General features: G+C 39.1%; 2 protein-coding genes across 5 annotated transcripts in view; one reads left to right on the top strand and one right to left on the bottom strand.

The window, feature by feature from the left end:
• LOC140748227 (uncharacterized) overlaps positions 1–14375 on the bottom strand; it is a 57799-nt gene extending 43424 nt beyond the window's left edge. Inside the window, 9 exon segments of the mRNA XM_073080990.1 lie at positions 552–747; positions 6412–6562; positions 6926–7033; positions 7367–7565; positions 8632–8888; positions 11615–11740; positions 13191–13348; positions 13716–13895; positions 14219–14375. Of these exon segments, the coding sequence (XP_072937091.1) occupies positions 552–747; positions 6412–6562; positions 6926–7033; positions 7367–7565; positions 8632–8888; positions 11615–11740; positions 13191–13348; positions 13716–13895; positions 14219–14255 (1412 nt within the window). The 5' untranslated portion in view covers positions 14256–14375.
• Pde1c (Phosphodiesterase 1c) overlaps positions 1–15270 on the top strand; it is a 254027-nt gene that overhangs the window by 112114 nt on the left and 126643 nt on the right. The window lies entirely within an intron of this gene.

Below are 15270 nucleotides of genomic sequence, written 5' to 3'. Positions count from 1 at the left end.
AAAGTACCTAGCAACCCCCTTGAGAGTTTACACGATGCTCTCACAAGGCTCTCACAAGGCCTACACGAAAGCGGATAGATGTATCGTCATTTGCTACGATCAAATATTTAACGCATCTTTTCTTAACGGATTAATACTGGATATACCCATTTTGCCTGCCTGTATACAAGGTGGTAACAGATCGAAATTCTGAACCGTTAGCTACAATGTTACAAAACCATAGTGACCAATATACTAAACTGAGCAGTCTCGAATACCATCGGAAGCTGAACGGGTGACCACTAACTAGTAGATGTTCAGGCGCGCTTCTGTGCTTCGAAGGGAACGTTAAGCCAGTGATGGCAGTTATTGTGATCAAACCTCGTGAAAAATTAGAGGGCATATTTCCTATTGCAACTCCGCTGGCGAGTACTTATTTAAGTCTTAAAGATAAAACTAGAGTACTAGCTTTTCCAATTGTATAAAGAGTCGCATATGGAGGAAAATGATAATGGCTGCATTCAACAATGTGTGTTATTTTACGCGAATTCCTAGTATACAATTGAACAAACCTTTTAAACGCAAACACATCAGTATTGAGAGCCAAGGACTCGTAACGGCCAAGGCGGAAGGCGGGACGTATGCGCAGGTTCATGAGAGTCCGGTATACTTGGTAATGAGAACGGACTGCTGAACGTTGAGCTGCTACGTTTACAGTCTCGAAACCGTCTGCCACTGGCAGCCAGGTCTTATCTGCTCCGGAGAAACCTAAAAATCGAAATCCGTGTTTTATTTCAATAGAACCTTTTAAAAAATTCTAGGCATTGTTAGACTTATGATTGTATAATGTATGTTAATATGTTTAATACATTAAAAATATTAACATACAATCGATTTGTATATATATATATATACTGTAACCTCGTTTATGTTCGCATTTATAATTATACATGCTTTATAGTTCCTCATAATACCTACACATATGTAGGATCGGTGAATAAAAACAATAATGGGCAACTATATTTCTAACTAGCTGACCCGGCAAACTTTGTATCGCCTCAAAATCTATTTATCAAATATATTTCATATAAAATATAGCTCGTGGATAATGTAGCTTTCGAACGGTGAAATAATTTATAAAATTACTTTTTGATCCTATTCATTACAATCAAACATACAAACAAAGTTTTCCTTTTTATAATATTAGTATTTATATTTCTAATGTAAAATATCTAAAATTAAATCATATACTTATTATTTACGTCCGACACTTTAAAAGCCGTCAGGCACATCGCCGTCTTTTTTGCATGTGTTTTTATAAAATATTGTCTTACTTGCTTGCGTTCCATTTAATAATCAACCATATATTATTTTCACAGAATTTCAATGTCGTTTCATTGTTTCCTATATTACTTATGATAGCTGAAAACGTGCCATATGACACCCTCCCAGAAGTGAGACGTAAAAAATAAAAGAAAATTATCTTCACTCCAAATAGAACTGTAAACAGTTCATAATAAATGTACCTTATACTTGTATTGTATTATTTTTCAAAGAAAATGTTAGGTAAAAGCGATCAGCATTCGTAATGAGCGTATTCGTACAATATTCATAAAGCACGTAGGCTCGGCAATAAATATAATCGCTCCGGTAATAGTTCACGTCTACCGGAGGGATCACTATTATTTCCCACCTAACGACCAAAGGGGCTTTTGTTTTACTCTTGACATGCAAGCGGGAAGTATATTCCCCTCATATGTACGCTGTCCAAGCTACCAAAACTGGTTAACATAGAGTTACAGGTACGACGTTACAATGTAAATGACTTTATACAATAACTTGGTGCAAACTGCACAAGAAAAACTGTACTACCATCAGTTCAAACCAATTTCTTGCATTAGATGTGTAAGAAAACTCAAAAAAGCATTTTTCGTCTAAAACAAATAATAAAAAATAAGAACATACTTTCCCCAGAATACGAACTAAATTTGTGCATTTTTATTAGACAGGTTGATAAATGCCCTCTATCCATTCCATCATGTTACTAATCCTACTATTATATTCTATCATGTTACTTTTATAGTGAGTTGGAAGATACTTCTAAAGATTTTAATATTTTACTGTAATGAACTTACTATTTATTTTCTAAAAGTGCGGCCCCTATTCGTCAAGACAGGATACCCACGTAACGATCAAACGCGGTAACGGGAAGTGCTTACCCGATGGGAGAATAATGTCCCCATAAACATATCCCCCTAACTCGACCTGTCCGCAAACTCGTGTTTCCTTCACAAAGGGATGTAAATTCACTTTGGGGCTCAGAGGTGCGATAATGTGTACTTTATGGTTATCCGATTACGTTATACGGGTTAATACGGGTTCAGTTAGCAATATAAAATTTGTGTTTCGTGTTATATGGTTTCGATATTTGGTTTGCTAAATTTATCTGAATATACGGAAACATATATGAAATGATGTAAGCATATAAATGATGTAAGCTGACAAACGATTGTAATAATTTTGGTAAATTAAAGTTTAACACTAGCAACAATGACAAGGCATAGCTTAATCCGCAATATTTTACTTAAGAACTTTTATTGACTTTACATGTGCCGTGTGGCTCCGGCGGCGAATAGACCACCCCATACCTGCCCGTGGGTGTCGTAGAAGGCGACTAAGGGTTTTTACCGGGTAGATGGGCAGCAGCGTCTACTCGGGCATTTAACATCTTACTGCGACGGTCCCACTGGTTGCTGGATCTGACACTGCCTGGCGTAATTCCCAAAGGTGTCCCGCTTGGTGGTAAGATCTCTTCGTGGGATCTGCCTGGCTAGCTACCACCCTCAGGCCGAAGTCTACCGCTAATAACGACTCTTCGTGTTTCGGTAGTGCGCCTGGGAGCCAGTTCATCCCCTATCCTCCCTTCCCATCCTCTGTGGTGCTTCCGACGGCGTACCTTTCTGGTCCGGTGGGTCCTTCTAGGCGTCGTTGCTCTCGGAGGCGTGGTGTATTGGCGCGGGGGCCAGGGAGACCCGGTGAAACGGTTTTCCGCTGGCCGCCCGCCGGTTAGTTGGGGACCCGAACCCGGGTAACACCGTCAACCTCTGGCCCGGGAGGCTGTCCCGCCAACCGGCGAAAAATCCCGTTGCACGATTACCCTGCCGGAGTAAGAGACCGGAGTGGAGCCGGGTAGTCGTGCACGGGGGGGACCGGGGGCCCTTCCGTCCCCCGCGCCAGCATCCCACATTACCACTGTGAGCACGGCGCTACGGGATCCACACCTTGTCCCGAGAGGCGTCGAAGGAGCATCGCAAGTCCTTTCAAATTCCTCCTCTTTTTCTTATACCACCAGAATGAAAAGGCAGAATAATAAGGGAAACGTTTACTCAGCGGCGACCTCCTCCACACTTACTGTGGACATGTGCAACATCAGGGGGCTCCATTCCAATCTGGATGCCGTCCATCACCACCTTGAGACGGCAAAGCCGGCTTTTCTCTTTTTGACGGAGACGCAGATATCGCCCTCGGGCGAAACATCGTATTTAAATTACCCCGGCTACAGTTTAGAACATGCCTTCAGGCGTCGAGCCGGGGTATGTGTGTATGTTCGGGATGATATCTGCTGCCGCCGTCTCAGCTGCCTCGAAGACAAGGACCTATCCTTGTTGTGGGTGCGCGTGGATATTGGGGGGCAGACCCGCGTCTACGCGTGCCTTTATAGGTCCTACAGCGGAGATGTTGAGACAACTCGACTATTCGAGCACGTCCAGTGGGGGACTGACAAAATGCTGCAGCAGTGCCCTTCGGCGGAGTTGGTCATTCTGGGTGACTTCAATGCCCACCATATTGAATGGCTAGGCTCCCGAATCACGGACTTCGCCGGAAGAACTGCGTATGACTTCTCCTTGGCATATGGGTTCTCCCAGGTCGTACCCGGTCATACTAGGGTACCTGATATTGAGACCCATACTGCGTCTTTACTGGATCTTCTGTTAACCAACCATCCTGATGACTACCAAGTGATGGTCAAGGCTCCTCTTGGATCTTCTGACCATTGCTTGGTAAGTTCTTCTGTGCCCTTGTCGCGTCCCACGGGGGCTCGACCACCGGGGAAGCGACAAGTTTGGCACTACAGGTCAGCAGATTGGGACGGGCTCCGGGAATTCCTGGCCTCGTACCCGTGGAGGCAGCTATGCTTCGTCTCGGGTGATCCTAGCACGTGCGCTGACTCTGTGGCCGACGTCATACGACAGGGTATGGAATGCTTCATTCCAAACTCTGTCGTGTCCGTCGGTGGGCGGAGTCAGCCCTGGTTTGATGGGCCTTGCGCTAAGGCTTCACGTCATAAGCAAGAGGCCTACCAAGCCTGGGCATCAGCACACGCGTGCAAGGATCCGAAGACCCCCGAGTTACGAACCGCACTTAACGCTGCCTCCCGTTCAGTAAAGAAGTATATGGCCAAGGCGAAGTCTAGGCACATTGGCAGAATTGGCGAGCGACTACTTGGTTACCCCTCCGGGAGTCGAGCCTTCTGGTCGCTGGCCAAAGCTGTCGTGGGTAATTTCTGTCACTCCTCACTACCGCCCCTGCGGAAATCAGACAATTCTCTGGCCCACACGGCAAAGGGGAAAGCCGATCTTCTGGGCAATCTCTTTGCCTCAAACTCGACTCTTGATGACAAGGGGGCCACACCGCCTACCATCCCGCGGTGTGAGGGTTCTATGCCTGATATACGCTTTACGCAGAAAGCTGTCAGGCGAGCTCTATTGTCCCTTGATGTCAAGAAGTCGAGTGGGCCGGACGAAATCCCCGCAGTGGTGCTGAGGACGTGTGCTCCCGAGTTGACTCCCATCTTAACGCGTTTATTCTCGCTTTCCTATACCACAGGTGAAGTACCGTCTTCGTGGAAGGTAGCCCTCGTTCACCCGATTCCTAAAAAGGGTGACCGCAGTGACCCGGCTAATTACAGGCCTATTGCGATAACCTCCTTGCTCTCAAAGGTAATGGAGCGTGTGGTTAATACCCAGCTTCTGAGGTACCTCGAGGATCGCCAGCTGATCAGCGATCACCAATATGGTTTCCGCAAGGGCCGTTCAGCTGGTGATCTTCTGGTGTACCTCACACACCGATGGGCGCAAGCCGTTGAGAGTAATGGTGAGGCGTTGGCGGTTAGCCTGGATATCGCAAAGGCCTTTGACCGGGTCTGGCATAGGGCCCTTCTCGCGAAGCTTCCATCTTACGGTCTTCCCGAGAGGTTGTGCACATGGACAGCCAGTTTTCTGTCTGAGCGGCAAATCAAAGTCGTAGTTGACGGGTGCTGCTCAGACACGAAGCCTGTTAATGCTGGCGTGCCCCAGGGCTCTGTCCTCTCTCCCACGCTATTCATTCTGCATATCAATGACATGTTGCAAAAATCTAGCAGCATTCATTGCTATGCGGATGATAGTACGGGAGATGCTGTGTACACAGGCCGTGCAAACACCTCTCGGACTCTCGTGGAGGAAAGCAGAATCCGACTTGTGTCTGAAATCGAGAACTCTCTGGAGCAGGTCTCGACATGGGGTCGACTTAACCTTGTTGAGTTCAACCCCACGAAGACGCAAGTCTGCGCGTTCACCGCTAAAAAAACCCCATTCGTCATAGCGCCACGGTTCCAGGGAATTCCACTCACCATTGATAAAAGTATAGGGATCCTAGGAGTTGACATATCGTGTGATGTGCAATACCGGGGTCATTTGGACGTTAAGGCGAAGTTGGCATCAAGGAAGCTGGGCGTCCTGAACAGAGCGAAGCGGTACTTCACTGCGGGGCAACTCCTTCTGCTTTATAAGGCGCAAGTGAGACCCCACATGGAGTACTGCTCGCATCTCTGGGCAGGAGCACCCCAATACCAACTTAACCCACTTGACTCCGTACAGAAACGCGCAGTACGAATCGTCAACGATCCGAGGATTTCCGATCGGCTAGAACCTTTAAGTTTACGGAGGGACATAGGTTCCCTCTGCGTGTTCTACCGGCTTTACAATGGTGAGTGTTCCCAGGAACTATTTGACCTGGTGCCTACATCACCGTTCCTCCATCGCACCACTCGCCGAAGGATGAAGTTCCATCCACACCAACTGGACTCGTGGCGGTCCTCCACGGTTCGATTTGCGCGGACGTTCTTGCCACGGACGTGCAAAATGTGGAATGAACTTCCTTCTGAGGTATTCCCGGAGCGCTATGACATGGGGCTCTTCAAAATAGGTGCAAAAAGAGCTCTCCTTCAAAGCCGGCGATGCATTGGCGACTCCTCTGGTGTTGCAAATGTCCATAGGCGACGTTGACTACTTTCCATCAGGTAGCACGTCTGCTTTATCGTCAGGTTCAAATATAAAAAAAAAAAAAAAAAAAAACATAAGTGTAAAAAAATTAATGACATTTAAATATTACCTGCATGTTTCCCGATACTCCACTGAAAAGGTGTTCTTACAGGATCGCGGGATACGTCCACAAAGTTTACCGGATCATCAGTGTTACAAGCTAGAGGATCCTTCGTTTCCACCCAAGGCACGAATCCATTCACCATGCCGATTTCTTCACCCTTGTAAATGAAATATAGTACAATTATACCATTATGTCTCCAGTATAGTACACAATTTTCCTTCACAAATGCTAAAGGTCTATTTCCGAAGTCTCTTTGAATTCACGCATGGCACGTATGGATTTCACATATTACCAAGAAAAGTATGAACATTTCTCGAGCATGTACTTGTACGATGGAGTGTATCAAAATGTATATAATTAGATTTTATACGAAGGAGTAATATGAACACATTAACAAAAACAAATAGTATTGTTGGTTGAAACCGATACTATTGACAAGGGTCTAAAAGGAATGGAATATTTCGTGTGCCCATAAGCCCTTTTCAGCATCATGACTTGCTACATCATTGAATAGACTTACCATATAAGTGATTCCGATACCAGGAAGAAGTAGCACGAGCATATTAAAGGCATCAACGAGTCCTACTCGGAAACGGCTGGCGACTCGACTCCTGTCGTGATTGCCAGTCTGAAAAATAATTCACACACACAACCAAATTAGCTATATCATCGCCAATATTGAAAATCAAAAAAAAGAAGAGGAATTATTTACCAGTTCAAAACATTGACTTTGTATATTTATTGGGTTTATTGGGTTGATATTTTTAATTCGAAAAATGTCCCCAAATACTCTTGAACATAAAAATTCCAATATACCTTAAGACTTACATTTCATAAATCGTCGTCGTGGTAAATAATCTTTTAATAATTTCCACTCACTTTTAGAGATTTAATGCCACCGATCATGTTTTATACATTGAGTCTTTGTGTAGAGCTTCTCAATGAATATCAAAGAGCTTACCACCCAATTAGCTGGCTTTCCTAGCGGTTTGTAGGTCAACCAACGATCGATCGCATATTTGATGTCTCTGGCATCTGAATCCTTGTTGAGACCTTCGATTAAGGCGAAATTGAGAGGAACGTGAGCGCCCAGATGAATGCTATCACCATAGTACTTCACAGCATTCTTTATATTTGTACTAGCTTCTGTCATCATTATCCTGAAAATATTGGTAACAACTTTTAAGCATTTAATAGTTGATACAAATTAGGGAAATATTCAGGATTTGATACTGGAGGCTACTATTTTATTATTTTTTGAATATAACGATTAATTAAAAACACAACTTGTCCATTTAACTCAAGAAAAAGATTTACAAAATATAAACATGAGGTATGTATAGTATAATAAGATTAGATTTACGATCCAAAATGATCTCATATATCCTTTTAGTGCTACAATGGACCTTGTTTAATAGAACATGAACGATGGACGGAACGAAGACATATTTAAGCAGAAAACATTACTAGAGAAATGTCTAACAAAAAATGAGAATGTAGGATGTTTAATGTGAAGGAAAAAATTGACGTTTACGATGACGGATTGCTCGGGACGTTAGGTAGGTGCACATATTTCAGGGTATTGGATTTTTTTCTTTGATAATTTCTTGTTATTCAAACTATTTTTTGCCTGAAATGAGCGACTTATTCAATGCAGCAACAATGATATTTTGCGTAACATATAATTCCTCATACAGAGATGTTATGTTTCACATTAACATTTATTTTAAAATTCCCAGCCAAATCCCAAGTAATCTCTAACGTTCACTACATCTATCATACCCGAATTATTCTGCAGATTGTCACTGACAAGTAATCAAGATCTATTCTTCATGCAAATAATCTTGGTCATTCACTTCCTATACAATTGGAATCTTATCTTATATTCACAATGAAGACAGAGAATGGCTATTTAACAAAGCCACCAACGCATTTGCATTGCATAATGGGTCACTATGTTTCTCGTATCGTATGATACATCTTTCTTGAATACCTCAAGTGACTATTGTATACGAGTTTGGAGCAAACACAGGGCAATTTACTGTGGATACTGTTGTAACAGTACTTTTGAATAAGTTTTTACGTGAACTTATAACAATGTCACTAACGTTGTACTCTTCATAAAGTTCAAACATCATTAGATTGAAAGTTTCCGTATTAACTTATAGACTATCGACTCTTCATAATTTTGAAGTATTTCAACATTGAAATAAAATTCAATATTACCTGGTCAGATTATTCCTTAAAGTTATGGAATCGAACACCTCTCCCAACTGCGAGACCATGTCGTACGTTTCTTCCTGGTCCTTGGTGTAAACGTGGTCCAGGTACGGGTAATCATGTGGACCCACCCCTGGTTTCCCGGTCTTCGGTTCATCAGGGTAACGGCCTCCATAGACATCTTTATCCGTTTCAAAAATATGATTCACCGAGCTGATACGCATTCCAGCAACGCCTTTTTCCAGCCAGTATTTTAGAATATTCTGTAAAGGGTAATAAATAAGTAAATGTACAATATCAAAGTTGCAAAAAGAACAAACAGCCTAATGTTATATGGCCATAGCCGTCTGTGCATAATTAAGATGAAACACCTCATATGAAACATCTCTGAAGTACTTGAATAATTGAATACTACAACAGAACGAATACTTCTTTTATCTCAGAGATGTCGATACTAGTCAGCTTGAAATATTTTAACACCAACAGAAAGTAATCAATATCAATACATTAAATTTGATACGACGAAATAAACAGCATAAAAGGGTTTTCTTGTAAGGGATGTGGAATGAAACAAGATACATAACACTATATCAATCACGCATTTGTCTTTACGTATTCTTCCTGGTAAATACGAGTGTCTATATGTAATTACAATTTTATTTCTGTTACGATAAGAAATATGCCGCAGTTAAAAAAAATCTGTCATCTCCATACGTGTAAGGAATCAGTTAGATAGCATCTGAATATCTGCTAATAATTATTATTAAGGTAACATAATATAAACATCATGAAATGTATGTCGGAGAGATCTTCATAAAATTCTTAAAGATATTCGTCAACATGGGGAAGGTATAATATTTGTCCTCGTCATTCTAAAAGACCCTTTCGATCTAAAGCTTATAGTAACTGTACGTCATCATCCCAATACTGTCCCATTGCTGGGCGCGGGTCTCCTCTCAGATTGAGAAAGATTAAGCCATAGTCCACCGCGCTGGTCAAGTGCGTATTGGTAGACTTCACATACCTTTGAGTTTTTTTTATATAAAGCTCTCAGGTATGCAGGTTTCCTCAAGATGTTTTCCTTCACCGTTTTTAGCAAGTGATAATCAATTTCTAATACGCACACATCTTTGAAAAATCAGAGGTCTAGGCCTAGGATTTGAACCTCAGACCCCTCGTTCGAGAGGCCGAGTTACTAAACCATTATCACGGCTATCACAGCTTATATATTAAGGAGATAGTAAATGTTAATGTTGAAGGAATATAACTTAAGGGCCTTATTATTTTCGTGATTTGCAAACATGTTTCTAGCGTAACGATAATTAACGTAGTCGCGTGCGTGTGACGTCATGTATGTATCGTACAAATGTATCGCTGAAAACTGAAAACACGCGCACATATCGCAGCTGTTATAAAGCCCTTGCTAATTACCTTCTAATTAATCAATTGCCTTACCGTGCTCCACTTGTTTCTTGTTCAATTTATGTTACTCCGTTATAACTTTAAATCGTTGAACAAACAGCGTCAAAGTAAATTTATATTTACTTTTCTTTTCATACAAGGTGAACCCTTTGTTCGAAGCCGGCGGCACTACCTCCAAACCTAGTTCAGCTTAACAACTGTAATGTTAGCGTCGCTGAGTTCTGGTTTAAGGAGTGTAGCAAGGGAGACATCTGTGTCCGATCTCAGATACGAATTTATTTTTTCTGAGGTTGAATCCATGTCCATGTAACCGCTTGACATTAGGTGGACATGCAGTCCACTACTCCAAAATAAAAAAAAAAATATCTCCAACATTCACTTCTGCGCTAAATGAAAAATAGCCACCAAGAGATAAATGTTCTATAACTAGAAAATAATAACCTCAACAGTTTTGTCAACCTTTACATATACATACGAGTATATGAATAATATTCGATTTGTTTGATTTCCCACCGGAGTATGCATCCCGTATTTTATAGTTATATTTCAGCGTTATTTTCTTTGCTATATGCTGGTAGCTTTGTTTCATAATGTACTACGAATAATAGTGTTTTTTGTAGTATTTTATTGATTTGTATCTCATGGTTTTTAATGACGTATCAAAATATATGTACATTTTTTGTAAAATGTAAACATTAAAAAATATTTTAGAAAATGTAGAATTGCCAAAGGCATCCTTAATTATCTTCTATCTTCTAATTACCTTCAGTAATAAAGAAAATTTCACAAAAAGTAAAAGTGCTTATAAAAAGCAACAAGTGATCATGTAAAGACTTTCTTCACTGTCTTCGAATTTTTCTTATTTTCATTTCTGCTAAGTATAAGTACAATATTGTAAAAGTTCGAATCTAATTATGGTTAAATTACACTTATTCAAAGGATGACGATGAAGTTTTTTTTAATTAACTCGAAATGTTTATATACTTCAATATCTTCTACAAAGACAGGGCTGCAAAATTCAAATATGGTTGCGCCTCACTAAATTATACGAATTTAATATTATGGCGCCTTCGGACGCTTGCTAAGCGTCAACAAACCGTTAGAAATAAAAAAAATCTGATTTGTGCAGGCGCTTTTGCCGATACAATTGAGTGTCAGTTTTTTAGCACAACAAAGAGTCAACCTTTGCAACACATCGACACCTTTATGCGTTTGAGGTGGTTCGGAGTTCATGGCATGTGCCAATCATGTGATTTTTTTTTATAATTTAGGAGTAGTAGACGAGCATGCAGTCCAACTGATGGTAAGTGGCTACCGCCATGGACATCTGTGATCAACCCCAGATAGGATTATATATTCCTATCGGAGGTCGGCTACGAATGCGCCGCTACCCCTGAGGACTAAGCTGGAACGCCTGGAAAAGTATGTCTCCCTTACCACACCCTTCAAGCGAGAACATAGCAGCGCTTAAAACTGCTATTATAAGGTATAAATAGGTACGGCGGCGGCGCCGTTGGACCACAAAAAGTACTACCACATTCAAGTCTAGTTTTACGTTATTACTTACTTTAATTTCTTCTACAACGACAGGATTGCGAAAGTTCAAGTCTGGTTGTGCCTCGCTGAACTGATGCAGGTAGTACTGATCTCTGCTCGGTGAATATGTCCAGGCGCTTTTTCTGAATAAACTTATCTGCGATAACAAATACAGTGAGCGAGTTTTTTTTTGCGCTTGGCTACTATACTTTTTGTATTTTTGATTTATTTATTGTTCGTTACGTATTGTGGGTTTGGTTCCAATGTTATTGCGGAAGACTTAAGTTAAATGTGCATTTCTTTATAATATGTAAATGTATGTCAATGTAAAACGTTACATATTAAAACACATTAATATGTAAAAGCATTAGATTGTATCTTTCTGCTAACAATATGAAAGCATCATATCTATATTCTTTAAAATGAAACTAACAATAACTAAGCAAGATTTAGTCATTAAAATTAATATAATGATTTTAAAACGCCATATTTATTGCTGTGTATGTAAAATTATCTTGCATAATAATAAGCTTCATTCATACTAATATAATAATATACGTATGGTATACATAAAGTACCCTTTTATATTTCTCTATCCACGGTTTTCCGTGCCATGAAAGAATACAAATAAATCTGAATACACGATGTTAAAGCAGGGTGAACACAATATCCGCTTGTGCACGCCAGTGAAATTGTTTTCAGAGCACTTCCGAGCTCTCCATATCCTTCATGTGAGCTATGAAATTGTAATAGCGTATTGTGGCATAACTTGAACGTTTTCCAAAGCGGCTGTGGCTTGCTCAAAATTGTTTGGATCCGTTTTGAACGAATTGTTCCTTTTGATTTATATTATTCTGTTTCTACTTGTAGTGTTACAAGGAACTGTATTTATGCTAAAGCTTCAATGAATAATGAAATATAATTAATATTTGTACTATTAAAGTGAAAATGTACGTTATTTTTTTTATTAATTGCAGTATTATTATTTTTTTTCTAATAGTCATGACGGAATTAAAGCCTCAATCTTTTTTCTACTTAAACTTAGTGAATCACTTTAGCAGGGATTTAGTGTAAGTAGTCAAAGTAGTACCAATAAATAAAATATACCATATTTACTATGTGGGCTATGAAACTGCAATAGCGTACTGTGGCATAACTTGAACGTTTTCCAAAGCGGAGGTAGCTTGTTGACGCTTAAAATTGTTTAGATCCGTTTTGAATTGTTTCCTTTTCATTTATGTTATTCAGTGTCTACTTACGGTGTTACAAGAAACTGTATTTTTCATGGAGCTTCAATGAAATGTACTGAACATTTTTAATATAAATATACAATTTATATTAATTGCAGTATTATAATATTATTATATTTCCCCAAAAGTCATGACGCAATAAAAGCCCGAAATACTCTACTTAAACCTAGTGAACTTAATCACTTTAGCAAATAATTATCTAATGCAATTAGCGAAGGTAGTACCAATACATAAAAATATACTATGTTAAAGTATCTTAGTTACATATCTGTTTCGATGTAATTTTTACGTATAAAAAAATAAACGGTGTGAACGGTATCAAAATTGTAAGGAGTTATCAAAACTGAAAAATATTACCCAATTGTTAGGAGGTTGTCTCTTCCCCTGGCTGTCTAGGTGCCCGCTCTCCCAAATGTACCAATCGTTATAGTATTCGTCTCTGTTGGCCGACCTAACGAACCATTCGCTCTCGTTACTCGTATGATTAGGTACGAAGTCCAAAACTATCTTGATATCTGAAAATTTGATATAGGCAGCCTAACTAAGGGTTTCTGTGAAGTAAATATTTTTGTAGTAACTGAAATGGAAAGATTAAAGAAGGTATCAAATGGTCAGGTCTCACGTGTAAAAATTACCCAGAATTACATTGAATTTTAAAAGTGACGAGAATAACAAATGTGCAATATTAAATGGTGATAATGTGATAAAGTGTAATTATTTAAACAAACAATTAGTCGCAGCAACGAGCAACTTCATCAAGAAACATGTAACTCATTTTGAGCGCAAACAAATTGAGCTGGAGTTGAGAAATTTTGATAATTCGTTGGAACCCAATGCATAAATTTACATAATGGATTGGGCTATGAATAATAAGAGACTCACTCAGTTCGTTTGCCTTAGTTAGGAGCTGCTCAAGATCTTCAATGCTGCCGTACTCTGGTTGGATGCTATAGTAGTCGGAAATGTCGTAACCAAAATCTTGCATCGGTGACTTGAAAATTGGTGACAGCAACGCAGCGTCTACTCCTAGCTCTTTCAAATATTCTAGTCTGGATGTTATTCCTTAGAAAATTTGGAATTACTTTAGTTTTATTTGACCTTGATTTACTTAAATTACATTTCAATAATTTTTATTAACATATTGCAATAATTTCGTTTCCACTTAAAGTTATATATAATACATATATTTTTTAATTTATTTTAGAAGTGATTTTTATTAAGTCAGATTTTAAATAATTTATTATTTTCCATACTAATTGTATTTATGTTGTAAATTACCTAAACCATAATTACTAATATCATTAAATTAGAAAATTTACTATTGTTTTTATGTACAATGTAGATTACATATTGGATTTAATTCTAATATTTTTCAATATTCTCACCATTTATATCACCAACTCCATCACCATCGCTATCCATGAACGACCGTGTGTAAATCTGATAAAAAACAGCTGTCTCCCACCACTCTTGTTTAAAATTAACATTTTCATACCTCGCCTCGACACTTGCTGATATAAGGACAATTAGAAAAGGCCGCCACATTTCTGGAATGTATTGTAAATATCGATATACGAAACTACTTTCTACTTCCAAATTATTTATATATTTAGAGAGTTAATATTTCCAAAAGCAGTAGGTGCTGAATTATGGAACAATCACAGATTAAAAATTTATACTACTAACCAGTTCTCACGACGTGGGTAATAAATTTCACTTCACAACAATAAAAATAAAAACACTTTTAACACAATCTCATTGAGATTTCTAAAGAAATCTTTACTAAATATATCTCTATAAAGAAGTAAAAGTATTTCAATATTAGCCGGGTGCGGTCCCATTAATTTGATATTACTGAGTGAAAAATGCCGAGGATTCCCCTCTTTTATATCTTCAGTCGATTGCAATTGTTTGAAAATATTTCTTTTGTTACGTTCAAACTCCATTCTATTTCTTTTAACGTTTATTAAACACGCTGAACGTACTCTAATAGCTTATCCATTATGAAGGTTTAGGTAACAATCATGAATGGAATAATCGTTTGTTAGTTCATCATTTTCATGTTCGATATATTCATAGCTGGCGTATATGATTTTTTTTTATTGAGAATTTCAGTTAGTGTTTATTCCCTTTCGTGAGTTTTAATATATCTATTACATTATTTTAATACGTATATTTCATTATGTGTGGCTCTTGTCACCCATAGGTATTAGACCTACTCAGATAGATATAGATTCCATTCTTTAGTTGATCCCAAATACATAAATACTAGTGTCATACATATAAACTATCTGCATCCTATAAGTTAAAACGCTTTCTAAATAAGGCATACAATACTCCTTAAGTCCGAACTCCGGTTGGATGCTATAGTAGGTATTAGAAGATAGTAGAACCCTTTGGGGTTTGACTCCGGCAGTACCACCGCCACACCTATTTC

The sequence above is a fragment of the Epargyreus clarus genome, unplaced genomic scaffold, assembly GCF_041222505.1.
Source record: "Epargyreus clarus isolate Ecla_fem2 unplaced genomic scaffold, WU_Ecla_fem_2.2 ptg000015l, whole genome shotgun sequence".
In the NCBI taxonomy this organism is placed as follows: Eukaryota; Metazoa; Arthropoda; class Insecta; order Lepidoptera; family Hesperiidae; genus Epargyreus; species Epargyreus clarus.
This window is presented reverse-complemented; position numbering and strand designations above follow the sequence as displayed.